Source organism: Corvus moneduloides, chromosome 15 (genome assembly GCF_009650955.1).
Source record: "Corvus moneduloides isolate bCorMon1 chromosome 15, bCorMon1.pri, whole genome shotgun sequence".
NCBI classification, from domain to species: Eukaryota; Metazoa; Chordata; class Aves; order Passeriformes; family Corvidae; genus Corvus; species Corvus moneduloides.
This window is the reverse complement of record NC_045490.1, coordinates 16260122-16281833: the sequence shown is the minus strand read 5'-3', so window position 1 is coordinate 16281833 and position 21712 is coordinate 16260122. Positions and strand designations below refer to the sequence as shown.

General features: G+C 49.8%; 1 protein-coding gene across 3 annotated transcripts in view; it reads right to left on the bottom strand.

Moving 5' to 3' along the window:
* The window catches only part of PSD2 (pleckstrin and Sec7 domain containing 2), a 71743-nt gene continuing 50031 nt past the window's right edge, over window positions 1–21712 (bottom strand). Inside the window, exons 9-16 of one of the 3 annotated variants that reach the window (XM_032124564.1) lie at window positions 17837–17927; window positions 16679–16722; window positions 13555–13745; window positions 12414–12484; window positions 5615–5772; window positions 4462–4606; window positions 3285–3428; window positions 1–1723 (exon numbers count right to left, since the gene is read on the bottom strand). In XM_032124564.1, coding sequence (XP_031980455.1) covers window positions 1517–1723; window positions 3285–3428; window positions 4462–4606; window positions 5615–5772; window positions 12414–12484; window positions 13555–13745; window positions 16679–16722; window positions 17837–17927 — 1051 coding nt within the window. In that variant the 3' untranslated portion in view covers window positions 1–1516. The remainder of the gene's footprint in view (window positions 1724–3284; window positions 3429–4461; window positions 4607–5614; window positions 5773–12413; window positions 12485–13554; window positions 13746–16678; window positions 16723–17836; window positions 17928–21712) is intronic. The other 2 variants (XM_032124565.1, XM_032124566.1) reach the window with 2 other exon arrangements.

Below are 21712 nucleotides of genomic sequence, written 5' to 3'. Positions count from 1 at the left end.
TTCTCTTTACCAACAGATTCAGCTTTATTGTTATTCTTTTTTTACATGATTCTTAGTGCATCATTTCAAATAAACTATCAAACTGTACAAAGAAACAGAGATAAAAGAAGAGGTGATAAAGTTGGGAAGAGGTTTTTAGTGTCATGAACCATCATGGAAAACAGTAGTCCATAGCTCTCAAACACTGAAGGTCCAAATAAATCTTATTTTGTTTGTTTAAAAAATGCTGCAAAATATAAACAATAAATGACTGTAATTAGCAGCTACAAGATCCTTCAAAACTGGAACTTGATTACTGTGAATGCACCTAGGGGAAAGAAAAGCGATCTGAGATAAAGGATCAAACAAAACAGTGAAATAAATAAAGTGTGGGAGGACAGTCGTGGCATGGAAATGCAGAGGAATCACTTCAGCACAACAGTAAATCATTGGACCACAGACAGCAGAAAGGAACAGAAACACAATTCCCACTTAAAAGAGTACAGCATGTGCATCACAGGATGGAGGAATACAGCAGGGATGGGCAGGTGGGATCACTCCTGCACACAAAGGTTCCACTGGAGCTTGCGCACGGCTCCAGTTGTGCCTCGAACCCAGAGCGGTGGATCCCGTAGTTGCCAAATTAGCAGCTGCTTGGGCAGTTTGTCTGAATAAGCAGGAACAGGAGAGCGATGTTTCACAGCAAAGCCAGGTGGGATTTCCATTCGAGTAAAAAAAAAAGGAAAAAAAGAAAAAAAAAGGTACATAGCTACTCCATTTTTTCAGAACATCCTGGTGGGCTGGTCAGACCCTCCACGTCCCTAGTGTCTTCCCCAGGCAGCTTGCCTTCACTTGCACACTGAGGTTAAAAACCCACGTTAAAGTTTCCTTATATATATATATTTATTTATATATATTTATATGTATATATATATATATATAAAAAGGATAAGGTGACAGAGGGCACTTCAGGCTTCTCCTGCCGCGGGCAGGTGACGTTCCCACGTGCTGTGCTGAAGACGCCTCTCGCCGGGGCGGTGACCAGCTCATGACACCCGTCCTGTTGCGCCGTGCTCCCCTCGGGGCAGGGACGTGCCCCTGCCACCCTGTGCCCTTCTCTGGGAGCGCTGGTGGTGCCACAGACCGGCGTCTCGGCCGAGTTTCCTGCACTGCCGGGGACTGTGACCATGAACCGCTGGGGACTCCAGGGAGGGAAGGAGGAGAGACAGGGCTGGCGGAGGAAAGAGCGACCCAGCCCTTGAAGAACCAGCATATCCCTTTGTTGTGCAGGCTGCAGCAGGAGGGAAAGAAAAGCCACTGGTGCAGTTGGGAATGAAGAAGAGATGATGCTGAAATGCCAGAGCATTGTCAGAGAGTGTCAACTAAAGCTTCTTTGATTTCTTTCACTAGAGCAATCCCCATGTCATACATGTCTACAGTTTTGCTCATATAATTTCCTAAGTAAAATTGTGCTCATCAATCTAAGTCCAGGAGCGCAGAGCATCGCCGGTTCATCCCCCTGTGCACATGTTCCTTGTTAAGTGTTCTGCTCTAAAATGTCCTTTTCTGCCTTACAGCTGAGGGACATGTGCCCTTGGCTCAAGGAAGGGCTGGAATGCGTCTTCCGCAAAGCAATGTCGTCGGCTTCCACCTTGAAGAAACTGGTCTCAATCCTCTCCAGGTCATCTGTCCCCACTTTTATCTTCATGCACAGCAGGTTGATGTATGTTTCATAGCGGCTCTTCTGCAGGGAAAGAGGGAACAGAGAGCCTGGGAACAGGGACAGGCCATGGTGTGTGCAGCAAGCAGAAACAATTCCATCTGCTGCTGCAGGAAAACCCATCCTATACCATCAGCATCCTACTAATCACACCCCACAGATTTAACTGCAGCACAGTGCCCGGTCAAAAGTGCAAAAGACTGATTGTTCGAAGGGCTGAGGAGAAAGGTGTGTGTGGGTGTGTGTGGGACTCTCAGTTGCTTTTGCAGGTCTTGGCTGCCATGGTGATTGTATAAAAAGGATACTGGGGGCAAAATGAGATCAACAGATCTGCTGCTTCCTGATTCAGGAGCTCCCCTTGATTGGTTCGAATACTTTTCCTTGTCATTGTTTCCATCCAGTGGTTCAGTTATTGCTGCTGAGTTGTGCCCCCATTGCTCCTCACAGAGCACAGCATAAAGGGAGGCATCCTCTCTGCCTGGATCCTTTGTTCCAGTGCTAGATGGGATCTTTTTGAGGACTTGTGCAATACCTATCCTTTCTCTTAACATCTCAGAGGCAGCCTGTGCTGGCTTCTTTGTCAGCACAAAGAAACAAGCATTTCTGGAGCACATCTCATAAGACAGAAGAGATGAATTATGCCCTGGAAGTGCCAACTTCTCCTTGAAGACTGAAAAGGCAGTCCAGAGAAAAGTTCAGATAGAGACTTCTCTGCAGGCATCCAAAACCAGATGCTGGAAAAAGGGAGGCAGCAGCAACTGTTTGAAAGGTTGGTACAAAGACAAGGGAAGCAGCAGCTGGGAGCTGTGGCTTTGGAGAGTAAGGCTGGGTGTTACACAAAGGGATGGTGCAGCCCTGGCATGAGGGAGGTGGGACATTTCCGTCCTTAGAGATTTTGAGGCTCGGCCACTAACTGGCACACTCAGTCTGGGAATAAGACTAGGAATAAGACTAGGGATAATCCAAGTTCCTGCTGGAAGCCAGCCTAGAGGCCTCCAGCAGTCCCTTCCCACTATGTGCAGGACCCACACCATCTGCTCAACTCTCACTGGAACAAAATATCCCATTTCTCCCACAATTAAATGCTTCTTATACTTTACAGAGAGTTAAAACTTATTTACATGAATCCTGAAAGGGTCTGTAATCAGCTGTAATGCTGGGTTTGGCTTTGTTTACAAAAATGGTTGCAGCAAAACAAGATTAATTGTCCCAGGGATTCCCTTTGCTTTTTATTGATGTTGCTGAAAAAGACTGCAGCACCCTGAGAACTGAACCACTCTCTTACTTGGAACCTGAGGAAATGTCAAAATTTGGCACAGCAAAGGCAGACTTTCTTTCTCTTGTCAGTTTTCCCCTCCTCTGGTTAGAAATCACAGAGAGAAAGAAATGTTTCTTATTTCTATTTTTAGCTTCAGTGCAAAACAGTGAGGCTTGTTGCTGCCCCAAGACACCCATCCAGCTTGGGAGCCCTTGTCCTTCTCTCTCCTTTCATGCTCTCCCAGACTCACAGCACCCCCTCTAGAGTTCTGTTCTCCTTAATCAGCCAAAATACCATTTATCACAGAAAAGATGAAAGTTCCTTTACCTCAAATATTAGGTAATGTTCTTTGAGCCTGTATTCCTCAGCCTCTTTTGACTTGAGGCTCTTCTCTACAGGATGTAATTTATGCTCTGCTAATTCGTCTGCAATCTGCTTCATTTTATTTTCATGAGACCTCAGCTGTTCCTCCTGCCGAGAGAAGCGTGTCAGGTATTAAAACGTGGGAGTGCAGCACCCAAGTGCTCCGCCTGCCCGTGGCTAGGGGAGCTCTCTCTGCAAGGGCACAAGCTCAGCTACTGTGCTGGAGCCAAAGGTGCATTGTGCACTCGCAAATTATCTGATAAGGAGCAGCTCAAACACAGGTATTGGAGTGAGAGCAAAACTCGGGTATCTCCAGTGCCAAGAGCGGATTTCTTTGGCACCAAGGCGTCTTTGGCATCATAAGCACAAAATGCTTCTCTAACGTGCATCCTGTAACAGCCAGGCAGAAGCAGCACTGTCCCAAGAGCTGCTCATCCTGCTCTTTTTGGAGATAGAAGTACCCTCCCCATCTGGGCTCTGACAAAGGTGACATCTGGCCACAATCTGTCTCAGCAGACAGGAGCTGTATCTCTGCCTTGACATTTCAGGCTGTCCTCCCCTTTGCTGGGGGACAGTGGCAGTGTGTCCCTACTTTTAGAAGTGCTAAGGCATGTTGGGCCTTCCCTGGACAGGGAAGCAAAAGCTACTCTTTGGATGGCAGCTGCTCTTGATTAGCTGAGCCTGGTGCCTCCTTATTTCCAGAAAACCTTCCCTACTGACTGGAGCTCAGACATCCCTTTTGTCTGTGGCTTTTGAGCTCCAGAAACATGAGGGTGCCATGGTATAAACCAAACCTGGGCTGTTGGGCTCTGCAGCATCAACTCTGGAGCTGTTCAGCTCTTTCAACTCTGGCAACAGGAAGGTGCTGGGATGTGATGGACAAAGAGCAATAGACAAGCCACAGCCACACAGGCAGGTGTGTGCATAGGGCTGCTTATAGCCATTGCAAAGGAAGCACTGGCCAGACACCAGGATTTTCCACCTCTGTCCAAGCTGCCCACTCCACTCCCCTGTTCCTGCTCTGAGCACCTGAGGGTGTCCATCAGGCAGGAACAGCAGGACCTGCAGATGAACTCAGCCTGAGCTGAAGGGCTTGCTGAGCACTGGGCACCCCTCCACCACTCCTTCTCTCACATGTTACCTGGCACAGCTTGGTCATGGATGAAGGCAGGAGCGGGCGGCAGAACTTCTTCATGGAGCAGATTGCAGCTGGGAAGGCTGGAGCAGAGAAAATGGCAGCAACAAGGTTGATTCGCAGGATCCAGGAGAGCATTTCTTCCTTACTTCTGTTATGGAGGAGGGGCAAAGAGAGAGAGAGTCTGCAAGTGCTCTTGAACCAGGCCCAGCCAGCTGACAACAGCCCTAGAGCCACCCATGCTCAGGAGGGCCTTACTTTGATGCACTTTCTGTGCTGGGTTCTGAACAGAGGGAGACACTGTCTAACTGGCTCCTCTATGGTGCCCTAATGAGGCTGCTGTCTGCCTCAAAGCCTGGGCAGTCCTGCCTTCTTCATCAGCTCTGGTTGTATTCCCAAGGAGCTGTGGAGAAGCCAGGGCCAAGGATGTCCCACTCTTTGGGGAGTGAGAGCCACACAACAGAAGTTCCCCAGAGCAGGATGGACCCCTCATTCATGGCATTTGTGAGACATTGTCCAGGGTCCCTGATCAAATCTGTTCAAACACTGCTCCCCCAAGCCTTCAAGCAGGTTTTTGTTGCACAAATTCAGATGTCAAGTTTTAACTTGACATTAGTACCCCAGCCCCACCTACAGACAATGTCACCTCTCTCAGCAGAAGACATGGAAAACATGAGACAGAAGATGACTCCATCACACTTGACACTTATTAACACCATAACATTCCTCACCAATGGACTAAGATAGAACATCTACCCTGGCTGGGGAGACTCCTTTAAGGAGCTTTAGACAGTTTCCCCATCCAAAGCTGACAAGCAGAATCATCATCTGCACCACACAGATGTTCTCCCTTCCGCAGTACACCAACAGAAGTCAGCAAGAGGAGCCCTTTCACTCAACCCTGTACATCCCAGCGCATCCTGCTCAGCCTGTCTTGGTGACAGCTGGGAAGGACCTCAAGGACTGGCACAAAGCTACCAAGAAACCGTGACCTATGACCCAATCCTTTGCACAGCCCTGCAGAAATCACCCTCAGCCCCTTCCTCCCCCCCAGTGTGCCCCCCAATGCATGAGCCGATCTGGCAAGGTCCGAGGGAGTCTGGCAGGGGCTGGAGGTCAGGCTGCCCATCCAGGCTCTGCAGGAAGAGCTGGGACTCACGGGGCCTGGAAGAGGAAGACTCTCCAGTCAGCTGTCTTCAGCTTGAGCACGTTGGACTTCTTGCTGTAGTCAGAGGCTTTTGTGGCTAAGGCGTGGTGCACACGGATGGCGTTTTTCAGATCCACTTCAGAGAGGTCTTTGTCAGGTTTATATTCATCCTGTGAAGAGGAACGTTAATTGGATAATGACAACACTAACATTTGCGGGCTGCTTTAATGAACCTGCCTTTCTCCCCGCGCTATAATCACAGAGTGCCGAGACCAGGAAAAGCACTGCTTTGTACAGTAAATGCTAGGAGCTGATAATGATAATAATTAACATCTGGCAACTGCTTCCATCATTAAGTTCACTGGGAAGATGTAAAGAAGGAGATGAAAGTTTTAAACATAATTATCAATAGTTATTTCTAACACAGCACACGCCTGAGGCTTTGTGGGGAGGCACAAGGCAGGGCCAGCTTTCTGCAGAGCTTCCCCCACAGTGCAGAGCTCAAACTGGGATGCAACTCCCGATGGACAGTGGATATCAACGAGCACCTGCCCTGGTGCTGCAGCTTCCCAGACTCATAGAACAGTTTGGGTTGGAAGGGACCCCAAAGCTCATCTCATTCCAACCCCCTGCCGCCTTCCACTATCCCAGGTTTCTCCAAGCCCTCTCCAGCCTGGCCTCGGACACTTCCAGGGGCAGCCACAGCTTCTCTGGGAAACCTGTGCCAGGGCCTCACCAGCCTCACAGGGAAGATTTTTTTTCGTGTATCTACCTAAATTTCTCCTCTTTCAGTTTAAACCCATTGCTCCTTGTCCTATCACTACAGCTTTGTGTGGAGGAAGGTAGTAGCCCTGGAACAGCAGCATCCCTGCAACCAGTGCACCTATGAACAGCTGTGGGGCCTGGTGGGCAGTTGCCAGTCTGAGTGTGGCCCCCCTGAACCAGGTTTGGTCTCCCTTTAGTCCATGTGCTCCCTTGGCATGGTCTCCCCTGTAATTCATTAGACTGGCACTTGCAAACTGCAGCAGCATTCCCTGTATTCCTGCTTTACTTTCTCTGCTGAAGGACGACTTCACACAAGTAAGGAATGTAGCAGTAACTATGTATGTTTATATTCTATAAAAAGGTAGAAAATACCCAACATGGGATTCTGAAATTATGATCTTGACACAGCACTTTTTAGGAAAAAAAAGTTCAGTCAATCCTGTGTTTACCCTTTCACCTTCCCAGTGACCTAACGCAATATCCTGCCTCCCACTCCACACCCTTGCCAGCTCAGCCAGTTGGATGGTGGGATGGGAAGGATGGACAGATGGATGAATGGATAGGTGATGTAAAAGAACCTGGCCCTGGCTAAAGCAAACCACCAGCCCAGCCGTGTTAGAGGCCATGCCAGGACAGGGTGTCCCTGGAAGGCCCTGCCTTGCCCTGATGATTACAGTACTACAGGATTAATGCACTCTATATTTTGCTTTCCTTGACTGCCCCAGGCAGCTCTGCCTGGTGATGATGGTCTGTATGTCCCAAGCCTTCCTTAGCTCCCAAGCCAGAACTTGGTCTGTTGTGCAGATTTGCAAAAAGATTATTTTCTGTTTCCCGTGTGCCAGTGGTACAAATGCAGCTGTTCAGGGAAAAGCTGTGCTGCAGCCTCCGAGATGGTCACCGTGGTCAGGGAGGCTGCTCTCTGGTGTAGGGTCAGAAAGATTTCCCCTCTGCTGCTCTTCAGAGCACTGAGGACCAGGACTCCCCAGCCCAAGGAGGTGGCTCACTCAGACTCTTGCTGCTGGTGGGAAATAAGCTTCTGAAATAAGCTTATTCTCTCATTTTTCAAAGCAATCATCCCATCCAGGAGAGTGGCTGTCCTACTGTGCTCATCATCATATGAAACTTGGCCTGGTACAAAAAGAAATGCCATGGGCCCACACACAAATGTCTGGCACAGGTTCCTGGGGATGGTGAATCCCAAAGAAAAGCCCTGGCTTTTCAGCAGAGGAAGGCTGGCTGCTACAGGCATCCTGTGTTCAGGGAGACACTCAGGTGGGCAGTACAGATGACCTCACCATCATGGTGATTTCAGTAGCCAGCAGGATGGGCCATCAGCCCTTTTGCAAAGAAAAACAAATGCTTTGCCTTGTGAAGACCTAATGTGTTACCCCACTGTAAGAGAAATATTTGCTTGAGGAAGACATTGCTGCTCAGGCCTCATGTATTGTAGAGAGACTTCAATTTGGGATATTTTTTCGAGGCTGAAGCTCTCTGGATTTGAATAAATCTGACTGTGCTTCCCATGATCTCTTATTCCAAAATAAGCTTTCTGAAAATACAGTGCGAAATAGCCCAGCTTAATGGCGTGTGACAAGAGGAAACTGCCACAGCTGCCGCGTGCTTTGACTAATGCAGATCCTCATCTTGAATGGAATCATCAAGTATTGCCCCCATGGATTTCAGGCTCTCAGGCATCCATGTTGGTGTAAGAAAAAAAATCAAATCTTCTTTTTCTAATGCTGGGCCCAGTAAATCAATGTGAGGTTGAAGGAAGCAGGTTCTCTCTCCCTTCTGCCTTGCTGTTTGCAGGAGTGAACAGTGCTGGAGGCTCCCTGCTTGGGATGGCTCTTCCAGAAGCTCATCCCTATGCCAGGTAGTCACAATGGCATGTGTGGCTGGTAATGCTGGGAGATCCTGGTGTCTTTGGGTCACTGTCCCGTGGTGCCCACCCCTGTGAGCAGATCCACAGCTAATGTCAAGGCTTGTTTTGCCAAGAAAAGGCATTTGCCTCTTGTGCCTGCTTTTGTAGGGCACCTGGATGGAGTGGAAGAGCCCAGTGTATCAGTTCTGCTGCCCTCTCCTCTGGCCTCAGAACCAGTCCTGGGCAGTGCTGGGAATTTGGACATGGAGCGACAAATATTCCTCATGCTCTGGCTTGTGAGTGGCTTTTCCTCTTCTTTCTTTTCTTTGTCTTACATCTACCAGGCTAAACAAACCTTTTAATTAGGAAAATGAACCCCTGTGCCCTTTTAAGTCTAGTCAGGAGTTCTTGGCAAAGGCCTGCCTGCATGGGATAGCACCTGTGGCTCAAGGCTGCACTGGGAGCCCCTTCCTGGTTGGGGCCAGAACCTGTGGGAAGACCTGCACCCTTTCCAGCACTTCTGTATAAAAGCACCTCATGCTTTATAGCTCCCCATCATTTCTCTTAACCCCCCTGTAAGTGTGGTGATTAAGGGTTATTATCCCCATTTCACAGAGGTGAAGTAAGTTGCCAAAGGCCATGGAGTGAGTCAGTGCCCAGAGCAGATTAGTGCACATGAGAGGTGTGCCCTGCTCCCAAGCCTGCATTTCTTCCTCAAGACTCTGCTGCATCCCTTTAGGGGATCAAGCAATTGCTTCAGCAGACTGTGCTGGAACATGCTGATCCAGCAATTAACACCAGCAAGTCAATGACATGTGACATCTCCTCATTAGCAGGTTTATGGCTGCTGCCTGAATTGCTTCTGTCAGACCAAATTCTGCCTGCCCACCCACCCTTTTGCCTATGCTATGTCCACCTCTCTCTGTGTCTGGCCATTCCTCCTTTCTATACATCTACCTACCCTGGCCTTCTTTCCTCCTCCTTCCCTCTACCTCTCAGTCTTATTTATACTCAACTTGCTCCTCAAAACCAAACGGAGTTCCCTGTTCAACTTCTGTGAATTTACTATTAAAGCCTAGATCCTTAATTTGGTCTGAGCAGAAAAGTGGCACAGGCTGAACCTGTGCTCCACGACATCAGGTGGTTCTGGAAGCAGGTACTTTCTCCTCTATCTTCACATCAGAAAACCTTTTCCCAGTGATTTATGCTCAAGCCAGGTTCTACCTTATGTTTATCTGCAGTCGTCTTCCACTGAGAGCTTGTGAAGCTGGCACAGCACTTCCTTCCTGTATTGTGCAACTCCTTTGTTCTGCAAACCACCCCACAGGCAAGAAATGACACCAAGGATCCACGGGGCAGGTGGATGTTTATCCACTCTCTGTTGTGGTGCTGGGAATGTTTGCAAGTGACAGGGCAAGGACTTTGTCTTCATGTTCTCATCCTTCTGTCCTGTCTCTGCAAGCCTGATAAGACACTGTCTACAGCCAAGCCAAGCCCAAGGAATTCCCTGGAGAGGACTATAATACAGTCTGGCAGCAGCCCACGAGTAAGAAACCCCTCTTTGCCCAAATCCTTTGCCCAAACATTCCTTCGGTTTATTTTTGTTGTTGTTCCAAATGCTACTTCCTTGGGGCATCCTTGGCAGTTCTGATCCCTCCTGCTAATTACACATCAGTCATGGCTCTTATTTATCTGACACTTTCATAACCCAGCCAAATCTTGGCTGTTTTGCTTCTTCAGTCCTTGTCCGTAAAGAAAGCCCTCGGTCTCTGAACCATTCAATCCTGAAGGTCTTTGAGATAAGAACATTGATCTCCTCACTGCCACGTCATCCTCATCCTTGCTCTTTTTAAATCCCAACCACCTCGGACAAACATAATGACCTCTGTTAATGAATGGTTACTGCTGCAAGCCTTGTACAGCAAAGAGCCCCAAAGCCTCTGCCCCAGCAGCAGCGATGACACTCAGTGTTGGCTTCACGGCTCCTTCTGCTGCCAGGGAAGAAAATTCCATCCTGAAAGTATATTTCATTCCCAATTTATATGCCCCTCAGCAGACTCATCCCAAGAGAAGTCCTTGGTGGAAAATTCATTTTGATCCAAATGGTTCTGTGATAGTTGAAATGTCTTTTTTTTTTTCCCCCCCCAGAAAAAGTGTCATGCAATTAAATGTTGATGGTAACTGTACAAGTCAAATCCTCATGTATAACCCATGGGTCAGCATGAGGACTCTGGTGGGCTCCATGTGAAGATGTGTAATGAGACAAGGATTGAGGCGTGAGAAGAGTGCTGCTGGCTTGAAGAACACCACACTTAGAGGGCTGGAGGAGATCTGGGCTCTCCTGGGTGCTGCAGCTTCCCTCTGCTGCAGGAGAGCATGGCACAGCTGTGAAAACACCACTGGGCTAAGACCAACCCACGCTGGGAGTTAGGATCCACTGCTGCCAGACTTCTGCTGCCTTTTGACATGTGCCATAGGACCTGGCGAAACACGAGAGCCACTGTGGTATGCTATCAGCTCTGAGTCATAATTCCGTGCTGCCCTGAGGATCTTTCTACCTCTCTTATATAATCCAGTGTTTGTTTACTCTCATTGCTGTGGAGATAATGCTGAAATACACAGGAGCATCTACCCACGGAGAGTGCTGCTCCAGCAAGGTGAATTCAATGGGTTACTGCACAGCGTGTGCTGCTCAGGTAGTTCAGACCTGGTTCAGTGGGTTATGCTGTTGATGATGAACAGACATTTGACATCCTGGGCTGGCTCACACTGACATTCAAGTGAGCCCCTATCCACTTGGATTTTCCTTCAGAAAAGGGTTTCCAGCAAATCCTCCAAGCATCCAAGTGCCAGAGAGCTGAATGCTAGAGCATTCAGGGAAGCTATTCCATGGTGACTTTGTGTCCCATGAGGACCTGGGAATTACACTTGTGTTGACTGGAGGTGGCTACGTGATGAACAGAGATGAAGAGAGGCAGACAGTGTCACTTGACAGCCCATGGAAGGACCCAAGTCATCAAGGTCCTGAAGAACATGAACTTTAAGCATAGAACCATGGAATCACAGAATCTTCCGAGCTGGAAGGGACCCACAGAGATCATCAACTCCAACTCCTGTCCCTACACAGGACACCCCAACAATCCCACCCTGTGCCTGAGAGCTTTATCCAAATGCTGGGCTTGATGTTCCCAGGGCACAGATGTCCCTCCTGGCTGCCAGGGCACTGCTGACTCATATTCAACTGGTCATCAACCAGGACTCCCAGGTCCCCTTCCACAGCTGCTCTCCAGCCTCTCATTCCCCAGTCTGCATACCCAGGATTGCAGAACCCAGCACTGTCTTTGTTAAACTTCATACAGTCGATGATTGCCCAGACCTCTCATCTGCCAGGGTCTCTCTGCAGGGCCTCTGCCTTTGAGGGAGTCAACAGCTCCTCTCAGTTTAGTACTGTCTGCAGACTTACTCGGTGTTCCCTTGAGTCCTGTGTCCAAGGCATTTATGAAGACGTTGAAGAGCACAGGGCCGAGGATGGAGCCCTGTGGAACCCCACTAGTGACAGATCACCAGTCTGATGTCACCCCAGTCACTGTCACCCTTTGTACCCAACCCGTGAGCCAATGCTCACCCACCACATGATGTTTCTGTCCAGCCGTGTGCTTGGACATTCTGTCCAGAAGGATCCTGTGAGAGACAGTATCAAAAGCTTAAGTGAAACCCAAAAAGATTACATCAGCTGGCTTCCTATGCCAGACTCAATAAAGCTGTGCATAATCAGATCTATGCCAGCAAATAAAACAATAGGCAGGATAAGAGTGGTCAGATGCTCCACCTCTTCACCTTCCTATTTAATTTCTTACCAACATCCTACTTCACCTATTCCACATCATCTGTTCATTCATCCTCCCCAATAGCTCCTACTTGCTGGGATACTTCTGCAGAAATTTGTGTTTCCTCTTTCATACTTCTTCCTTCAGGGTTCCCTTTAAGGTGGGAATAGTGCCCTTAGCATGAACACCACCACCACCACCAAAGATGAGATCATCCTCCAGCTCTGGGTCTCTGGAGGAGCTCTGTCGATGTCCACACATGGGTTAGGACATGGATTCACCTCTACTTGGATATGTGACTGCATGACTGCTTTGGAGACAGCAGGAGACAGCAGAGGGGAGAGTTCCCCATGGTTACCTTTTGTAAATAAAGGACGGTCCCTTTGAGCACAGCATAAAATTTCTTCCAACCTCTTCTTCCTCTGGGAGCTAAAAAAGGAAGAATTTTTAATTGTACATGTCTGCCAGTGCTGCTTGACCTTCCAGGCAAACCCAACCCTTCTCCTGACCTACCACAGGCACTGACTGAGGCCCACAGCTCCCACACCTCCAGGATATTGCTCATGAGTGGTTTGTCTGCTGGGACCGGTGTTTGAGGGCTCTGCAGCCTCCCAGCATGAACACAAGCAGGTCAGAGCAGACGTGAACTGGTCAGTGGACACCTGCAGGAAGTCTCTGCTCCTCCAAACCCAGGTTCATGCTCCATGGACTAAATGCTTGGAGAACAGAGACATTCCGTGAGCTCCTCTGCTTGGAATTGAGCAGCTGTACCCTGGATAAGGCAGCTTCTGTTCCCCTGAGGAGGGAGCACTACCATCTCGATGCACCTGGGACAGAGCTTGGCAGAAGCTGGAAAGGGGTGGGAGGTGAGGGGAGCTATCCACATCACCACAAGACAGCTGATTAAGAAGCTGCTGGAAGCAAGGGAGGCTTTTGGTGGTAATCTCTACTCAAGACTTTTTAATCAGCTGCAATGACTGGGACAATCGTATCAATTAGCAAAAGGAATTACCCAAGGTTTAATTCATCTCTGCTCGTTAACAGTTCTCAAATACCTTTACCTTTCCTGTAATGCCAGATGCTGGTAGCAGAGCTATGGGGTATTCTGTTGCCCAGCCAGCACATGGCAGGATATGGACAGGAGCAAAGCTTGGCAGGCCAAACTGTCCCCAAGGTCAGGGCTGGAGTGGACAACTGCTGAGGAACCAGCCTTCCCCCGTTGCTCAGAGACTGGGATTTGAGATTATGCCCATGAACAGGACAGAAGACCAGGTCTGTCTGTGTTAGATTCCTTGGCAGTGAGCAGGGAAGACTGAGGCTTCCTGAAAACACCCCTATCTACAAATGCCTCAAAACACCCTCCTTTCCCTGCATCCTGGCACTTATGGGTCTCTCCTGTGTTCCCTGGGATGAAGTGAGGAAATGCCTTCATCAGGAGAGCCAGGGCAAGGCTCTGGGACTGCCTGGGGCACCTCTCCCCACCATCCCTGAACACGTACTTCTCTTCCCATCCATGTCTGCGTGGGTTTTCCGGGTGAGGACACCGTGCTTGTAGGTGACTGCGTTCAGCGCTTGGGGGATGTCCAGGAAGGGGTTGCTGCTGTCAACAATCCTTGTCACTTTCTTCGCGCTGGCTCCGAATTTGTCATCGACCAGCTCCGAGAGTGATTTCCTCAACTCGTCCTCGTCACTTGGAAACAAAATCAGAGAAGAGACTCAGTGGAGGAGATGTGGGTTTGGTCACAGTGCAAAGCAGCTCTATTTGCTTTGGGTTCAGAGTTGTTATTACAAGACTGGTCAGAGAAAGAAGAAAACGGGAGATGTTGGGACCATAACAGAGAGAGTGCCAATAGCGGCGGTCTGAGCTGGGATGAGTGTGGGTGACAGGTATTTGCCCCCATGTTCCCACTGTGAGGTCACTCAAAACAGGTAAGGGGCTGGGTGCTTGTCTGAACACTAGGAAACTGCAGACATCCCATGCTGAGGACTACAAATATTCCACAGGAAAAGTCTCCAATTCTGTGCCCTAAAGCCAGAGCTTAAGGAGGATTTTTGCTGAAGATCAAGGTATCGCTGGCATTTCTCAACTGCTGAGAGGCAATGCCTGGGGCCTCCTAGACAGTGAAATACCTTTGGGAATGTCCTCTGCATCTCTGAGGAACAGAAGATCTGCAGACATTTGGGAGATGAACCTACTCTGGCATAAAGAAAGTAGAACTTGTATGGGAAGTGATAGCTCCCAGTGTCCCTGGGACATGAAGGAGAAAGAGCAAACAAGGCTTTCCTGCCCTGTCTGATACATGCCAATGTCTAAATGGGATGAGTGGTCACCTCAGGTTGCAGATCAGATTGGGACCAAACCCCAGCTGAAGACTGACCCTCAATGAATCCACTGGCTGAGATGTGAGAGTAAAACACAATTCCTCACCTGCTGCAAGCAGATGGCCAAAGCATCAGATACCTCTTGGAAGAGAAGGATGATTTCTCAGCCCTCAGCACCCACAGGAGTCCTGGGGCTCAGGCAGAGCCCAAATACTATTCCTGGGTGGGGAGTTAGTGGGACTCAGGTGTTTGGGCTGCACCGCTCTGAGCTCCTTGCTGTTGGTTGCATACCTGCCTGTCTGGGGGGATCTGTGGGCAAGGGGCTGGACAAGGACGAAAGACAGAGGCAGCAGAGAGAAGCAGGTCCTGGCTGTGCAAGGTTATGACTCAATGCCAGGTCTCTGAAAGAAAACCAGGTACCCCGTGCCAGGGAGTCCCTGACCCAGGTCCCCCATGTCAGGGGGCACCTGTCCCCTTGCAGAGGAGCCGAGGGCTCTGAGCCTGCAGCCCAGCGGGACACCCTGCAGCAAGGCAGGCCCCAGGCCGGTCGGGATGAGTGAGGGGATGCGGGGATACAGCGAGGGGGATGAAGAAAGGCGGGAGGGATCTGGACGCCGCTGGCTGGAGCCGCCCCGCGGCAGCGGGACCCCGGCAGGGTGACATCCCCGGGGTGTGCCCGAGCAGGGAGCTGCGCCGGCGGCGTTGTGTAACCACAGCCCGCATCCAGAGGCAGATGCGCTCCTGCTGAACTGCCCTTACATAAACCAGCCCGCGCCTGCCGCTGCGGAGCCCGCAGCTCCCTCTCGCGACAGAGCCCACGGGCGACCGGCCCCGCTGCGGCGCTGGCACCGCCGCTTCCTCCAGGGAGCCAGGGAGGGGGGATCAAACCGTCTCCAGATGCTTTTATCGGTCAGGGTAATATATGTGGAAGAGAGAGGGTGATGGGGCTAATGGCACAGAAGGTCCTGCTCTGTCCCGTGACCCACTGGAGACAAGGAAGGTCTAACACTGAGGAGAAGAGAGGAGGAGAGGAATGCCCACCGAGTCAGCTGAAGACCTCAGGTCTGTCACGCGCTTCCCCTCGGGACACATTGGGGTTGGGGGACCTCGCTGATGATCCTGGCCTGTGCTCTGGGCAGGGGTGGGTGGCGGAGCAGGGGAAGAAGGACTGAGGAAGGTGCTGTGTGAACCTGTGATGGAGTCCGCCCTGCCAGCTGTTTCCAGGCTTGTTTCAGGGTTACAAAAGATGCTCTCATCGAACTTGTGGATGACATAAAAAAGAGGGATACAAGGCCCCTGCTAAGAGGGCTAGGAGCACCCGAGTGCTGCACTGGGGCTCCGAGTGGTCAGCAGGATGAGCAGGAGCAGCCAGTGTGTCCTGGCAGAAGCAGAGGCCAGGAGCATCCTGGGCTGTGTAACAGCGGCACAGTGAGGAGGCGAAGAGAAGTGATCCTCTGCTCTGCGCTCCCTGCACCACGTCGTGATACAGCAAACAGTGCCGGGCCCCCAGCACAGGAAAGGGCATCAGCAAGGTGGAAAGACTTCAGCTGAGGCCACCAGGCAGCCTGGGGCCTGGAGCACTTGCAAACTAAGAAACAACTGAGGGAATTGGACTTGCTCAATCTACAGAAGAGATGGCTACAGCCTCGTGTGAGGGGGTTATTGAGAGGACAAATCTGGGCTCTTCACTGTGGTGCATGGCACAAGGACAAGAGACAGTGGGCAGAAGTCAAAACAACAGAGACAAGAGAAAATGCCACTCCCAGAATAATAAAGTATTGGTTTGTGGATCCAGAGGGGCTGTGGGTTCCCTGTCCTTGGAGGGTTTCAGGATCAGATTGAACAAAGCCCTGGGCATCCTGGTCTAAATTCAGTGTTGACCATACTTTGAGGAAGAAGCTGAACTAGAGATATCACAAGGTCTCTTCCCTCTTAAGTGATTCTCTGATACTATTTCCAGAAAAAAACATGTGGGAGAGATGGAAAGTCTCACTGACCAAAATATCCCCAGATCTTTGCTTGTGCAAAGACTTCTGAAGCACCTGGAGAGGAACCAGCATTTTACAAGTGTAATAGTAAACCAAGAGGGCATTCCCTTCCTTTAGGTCATGGATCCACAGACTGTCACCAACCTTCCCAACTGCCTTTGTGTCTAAGCCATAAATAAACTCCATTTGTCTACGGAGGGACTTCAGCACTTAAGGGCTTGGCAGGAAATATTCTGGGATTGAAAGCATGCCTTAGGACCTGCCAGCTACTTGGAAAGACACACTATCCCTTTAATGCTTAGCATATACTTACATGGCCCACTCCAGCTTCTCATTCTTGATGGAGTTATACAGTGTCTGAAAAAAGAACAAGGAATTAGCTGTGTCTCTCATGGAAGTCGTGTCTGCTTGCAGAGGCATCTCCTCCTCCACACCCTGTCTGTATTCTTGGAGAGATACTTTCCCTGCTGAACTGTCCTGGAGCAGCATTCCCCAGTGAGCAGGGTGACTGCTGTCCTGCTGGACCCCTTCTTGTCTGTGTGCCACACTGGGTATTGGACTGGACACACCAGCAGCAGAAGGCAGCCAGCCCTGCTCAGGAGCCTGTGCATGACATTTTTGACTCATCCGGGGTGCTGCACTTAGTTCTGAGTGAATCCTGGCCTACACACAGTGGTAGAAGACTCTGGGATATGCCATGACACCTTCAATGCCTTAACTAGGGGAAACAACAGAGGAGGCTTGAACTGAGTATCAGGGGAGGAATGAATGACTTTGGAATCAGTTTTTCCAGTTCCTTCTGTGCAAAATTCCAGTGGCTTCCTGGGGCACTGGAAAAGGAGCAGGAATGGCCTAGCAAAGCAGAATGTGGAGGTGGTCCTGACCATACAGAGGGGTAGGATAGGGTGAGGTCTGCTGGGAGATGGGAATGTCACCCCAAATATGATGTGACACCCCTGATGTGGCACCTCTCATTCCAACCTCCTTCCATACAGCGAAATTCAGGTCAGGGTGCTGGACCTGCAGCAGGTGCAGAGAGCAGTGGTGCTGCTAAACCACGTGGCAGGAGAAAATCCTCCCTTTGGGGCGTTTAACCATATCCCATGGTACTGCACTGGTTGTGTTGGAATGTTGCATCACGTGGTGGTGAAGGCAGAGAAAGGTTTCAGTGCTGGATGGTTGTGTTTTGGGGTGGGGGGTACCTTGCTCTGGGCATTATCTGAGCTGCTGGGGGAAAAGGGCCCCTGGTATGCTCTGAGGGCAGATATGCCACAAATCTGGATAAAACACCACCAAGGAACAGATCTACTTTGGCTCACTGCAAGTTAGCAGAGACATTCATGAGGATTACAATTCTACTCCTGAAACAACTGGAAAATGCTGATTGAAGGGCTCAGAGAGAGTCCCAACAGGACTACCTGGCACTGCAATAATAATGACAGTATCCCACTGTCTATTTATATCACATTACCTTCAGCAAATCCTTTGCAAAGTCCTTCCCATCGTTCAGCCCATCCAGGTTCGCTATGAACTGTTGGCACGACATCTTTTTGCCAATGTTCTGTAAGGCAAAGGAGCAGCTCATTAAACTTGTGGAGAGTTTTGACTTTATTCAGTTCCTTTCAAAGAACAATTTTATATGTAGTGCTGGAGCCCGGGCTTGTCCCAAGAGCTCAAAGGGCTCCTGATCTGATTTTCTGTTGGGCTCTCTGCTTTATTTGCTCATGCCAGCATCCAAATGTTTCAAATTACCTTTTTAATGGTGGAAACAAGACACTTGAAAATAGCCTCTCCAGCTCTTCCTGGAGTGGTCCTGGGTACAGGCTCTGTGTCTCAAAACCCAAGACAAGCACTCAGCCTGGTAAAATGACAGTGTTTGGATGGGGCTCCAAGCCTGCTGTGAGTGAAATTGTGTGAGCTTGCAATGCCAGCACCTGGAACAACCAGCACTGGGCAGGGGAATGCTGGTCCTTGATGGAAGCTGTTATTTTTGATTGCCATTACAAAAAGAAACGGTCCAGCTACTGGTACTGCGGGAACTTGAGTGCAGCAGCATGAGAGGGCAATGCACATACAGTGGGAGAATCTCACAGCCTGGAACACGCTCACCATCAGCTAATGCCAAAATATTTGGTACTGATGCTTCCAGGCCACCTGGCATTCCTGTGGCATCTGCCTTCCCAAACCCTTTACCCTTCACTTCCTCAGCCTGCAAGGGTCGAGGCAGGCAGCCTTTTTCCAAGCCTCCCCTGCAATCCTGTCTCTCCAAAGGGATGGAGCAGAGGTGTGGAGGAGTCAGTGGCCATTATAGGGTTCAGAAAAATGAGTTTGATGTCACAAAGAAAGATGTGTGTCTCTAGGGCCCTGTTATATCGTATCCTGCACACCCTCAGTGTGTGGGGCAGACCCCGGTGACATCACATGGAGCAGGCGGTGGAGTCAGTGAGGAGAGCATGAGCTGCCACCGGTGGTCCTGAGGATCCCAGCAGCATCCTGACATTGCTGGGCTTCACATCAAGGTATGGACAGGGTGGCCATCCAGGAGGATGTGGGAGGATGGCCCAGAACAGCAGAGTCAGAGCCCTGCTCGGGGCTCAGTGAGGAAGAGGAAGGGCCTCAGTGACTGGCAGGGGATGAAGTGGCAGCAGATGATACAGGAGATGTCCTGCAGGGTGAGATGTGTCCTCTGTGCATGGAAATAACCTCCTGAAAGAGATGACACCTGAAACCTCTGCCCACAGATGTGCACTGCAGATCACCTGGGGGCTTCTCTGCAGATTAAAGCACCAGGAAAGAGTGAGGCCTTGGGGTGAGCACACCGTGCCCCCCCACACCCCCTGCCTTCTGTGTGTGCAAACACTCTTGGGCTGCACAGGGAGCCAAGCACTGCCTTTGAGCAGCTCTGTCTGATACTCTTAATTATGCCTCCTGCTGGTGCCAGCTCCAGATGAGCTGACTCCCTTGAAAGATCAAGAAAAAGAGGAGTAAAGCATTGTTATAAATCTGCAGTGCCTGGGGATGTGGTGTGGCACAACACAGTTCAGCCCTCGTGGCTTTCTCCCAGTGAGCCCCATTAGCCAGACGTGCCAGCCAGTGCTCATTGGGTACACGGGCTGCAGAAGAGCTCAGGAAACGAGCAGACATGCTGGGATCTCAGCAGAGAGGAGAGATTTGTGTGCTTGCTGGCCAGCGAATTTCAGCCACAAAAGATAAAGGAAAAATCCAGCAGCACAACAGAGTGTGGGTGGAGAAAGGAAGGCGGGCAAGGAGCCTCCAGAAGGAAGGGAGTTTGGAGGTGAGGCAGGTGTTGCCTGAGACCTTGAGGCACGGAATTGCTCTGCACAGAGAAGGCACCTACTCCCAGCCCTGCCCTGAGGCAGGGGAGCAGAGTGCACAGCACTGGCCTTCGTGCCCGAAGAGATCTTGCTTGTAGTGATTCAGCACTGAATGCAGAGGCCAAGGCATTTTTGGAAGTGAGGGGATACAGTGAGATAACACAAGTTAACAGTCTCACAGGCCCTTTGTGGGGTTTCTCATGTACGTGTCTGGGACTCATATTCATCCCAAGGGATGCCTTCCTTGTTGTGTCATCTGTCTCTTCCTCTGGTGCGAGAGACCTCTGAGCTCACCTGGGGCAGCAGCCACACTGTGGAAAAGCAGCTAATTGCTGAGTAATTGATCTGGTCGTGGATGTGTTCTAGGCTGCAGGAACAAAATCATGCCCCTGCAGGGAACCAGCCTGCAGATTCTGGGTACCAGTGAGCCCTGGGCCACACAAAGCTGCTGCGGGCAGACCGGTGTCACTCTGCAGGGCTGCTCACACCTCGGAGCTCTCCAGCCCTCCTAGTGCTGCTAACACAGCGCTGCTGCTGACACTGAGCCCTGAGCTCGGCTTAAGGACACCACCACAGGGTTTGTAAGATTAACAGCAATGGGCACCTGGAGTTAGGACCTGCCCAGGATCCCATTTCAAGCTTTGTTCGGGGCTCTGCTTTTTGAATAAATCCCACTATAACTCCAGAAGGTGGCCTTTGCTAAAGGACCAAAGTGCACCCATGAGTGCTGGTGATGCAAAGGTGTTGATCTGTCACTGTCCTCCCATGGCCAGGAGAGAAAAGTGACAGTGGGAAAGGAGACATCCCCAAGCTTTGTCTCCCTGGGGCAGAGATGGAGCAGGGCAGTGACCATAAGATCTCCTGGAGCTCAAACAGCACCAGCAGAGCAAGGCAGAAAGCTGCAACAACTTGGATTATCCTACAAGTATAGTCTGGGAATGCTTATCATACTTGGAATGTTTGCTGGTAACCGCTGGCTTTTAAAACCAACTCCAGGTGCTTCCATGAATAGGGAATGTCTCACTTTAAACTTTTCGGGGTGGTTTGGAAGCAGGGTTTGAGCACACCTGAGCAGAAAATCAGCAGTGCTAAGGCCAGGTGCAAATCTCCTGTTTTAAAGCCAGTCATTACCTCAGTGTCATGATCTTTGCTGGAATGGTGAACCAGACCATGCCAGAGGCACTGCTGTGAGGAACTGCCCCTCTACAGACACACACCCACCCCCGTTCCTCACCGAAGGCATTTCCCACTCCGGCAACGCACAGTAAAACACTGCAACACACACACAACATTAAAAGGGGAGGTAAAATCAAAAGTGACATGGAATATCATGGCAGCATCTTTAACAAGGAGGGGTGGGAGGTCAAGTCACACATTCCCAGGTACACCACAGTTCATGGATGTTTCTTTACACCAGGAGCATTTCATGTGATGGTATCAGCTGCTAATGGCTTGCTAAGTAGGGAAGAACACTGCACAATCACTTCGGATTCCAGACAAACAGAATTCCTTACTGTTTTTAACACAATCAAAACAAGTCAAATGCCAGTGCTTTAAAGCAAAACACTAGAATGACTGCACTTACCACCTGGTAAAGGGTTAAAGAGCAGAAAGAGAGGTTCCAGGAGCGGAAGGAAATTAAAAAAAAAAAAAAAAAAAAAAAGAGGAAAAGGAGAAGAAGAAATTAATGTTACACATGCAGAAAAATAAAGAGAAGATTTTTTCAAAGAAAAGCTCAGGCATTTGCACACCTGGTCAAAAGAAAGCTATTTTTCCTGTGCCTAGATATCATGAGAACATTTCTTCTTACCAAGCCTCTGAGCCAGCTTGACAATGAAGAATAGGAATGGCAAGCTTTTTGAGGTTTAGGTTGGTTTTTTTGTCTCTTCAATTATGTCTAACTTCCCAGAGGCCTGTTTTGGATTTTTTTTTTTACTTAAAAAAACTAGACAAAATAAGATTATTTTGGATCGAAGTCACATAGTTTGCCTTTTGCCACAATGCTGCTTTTG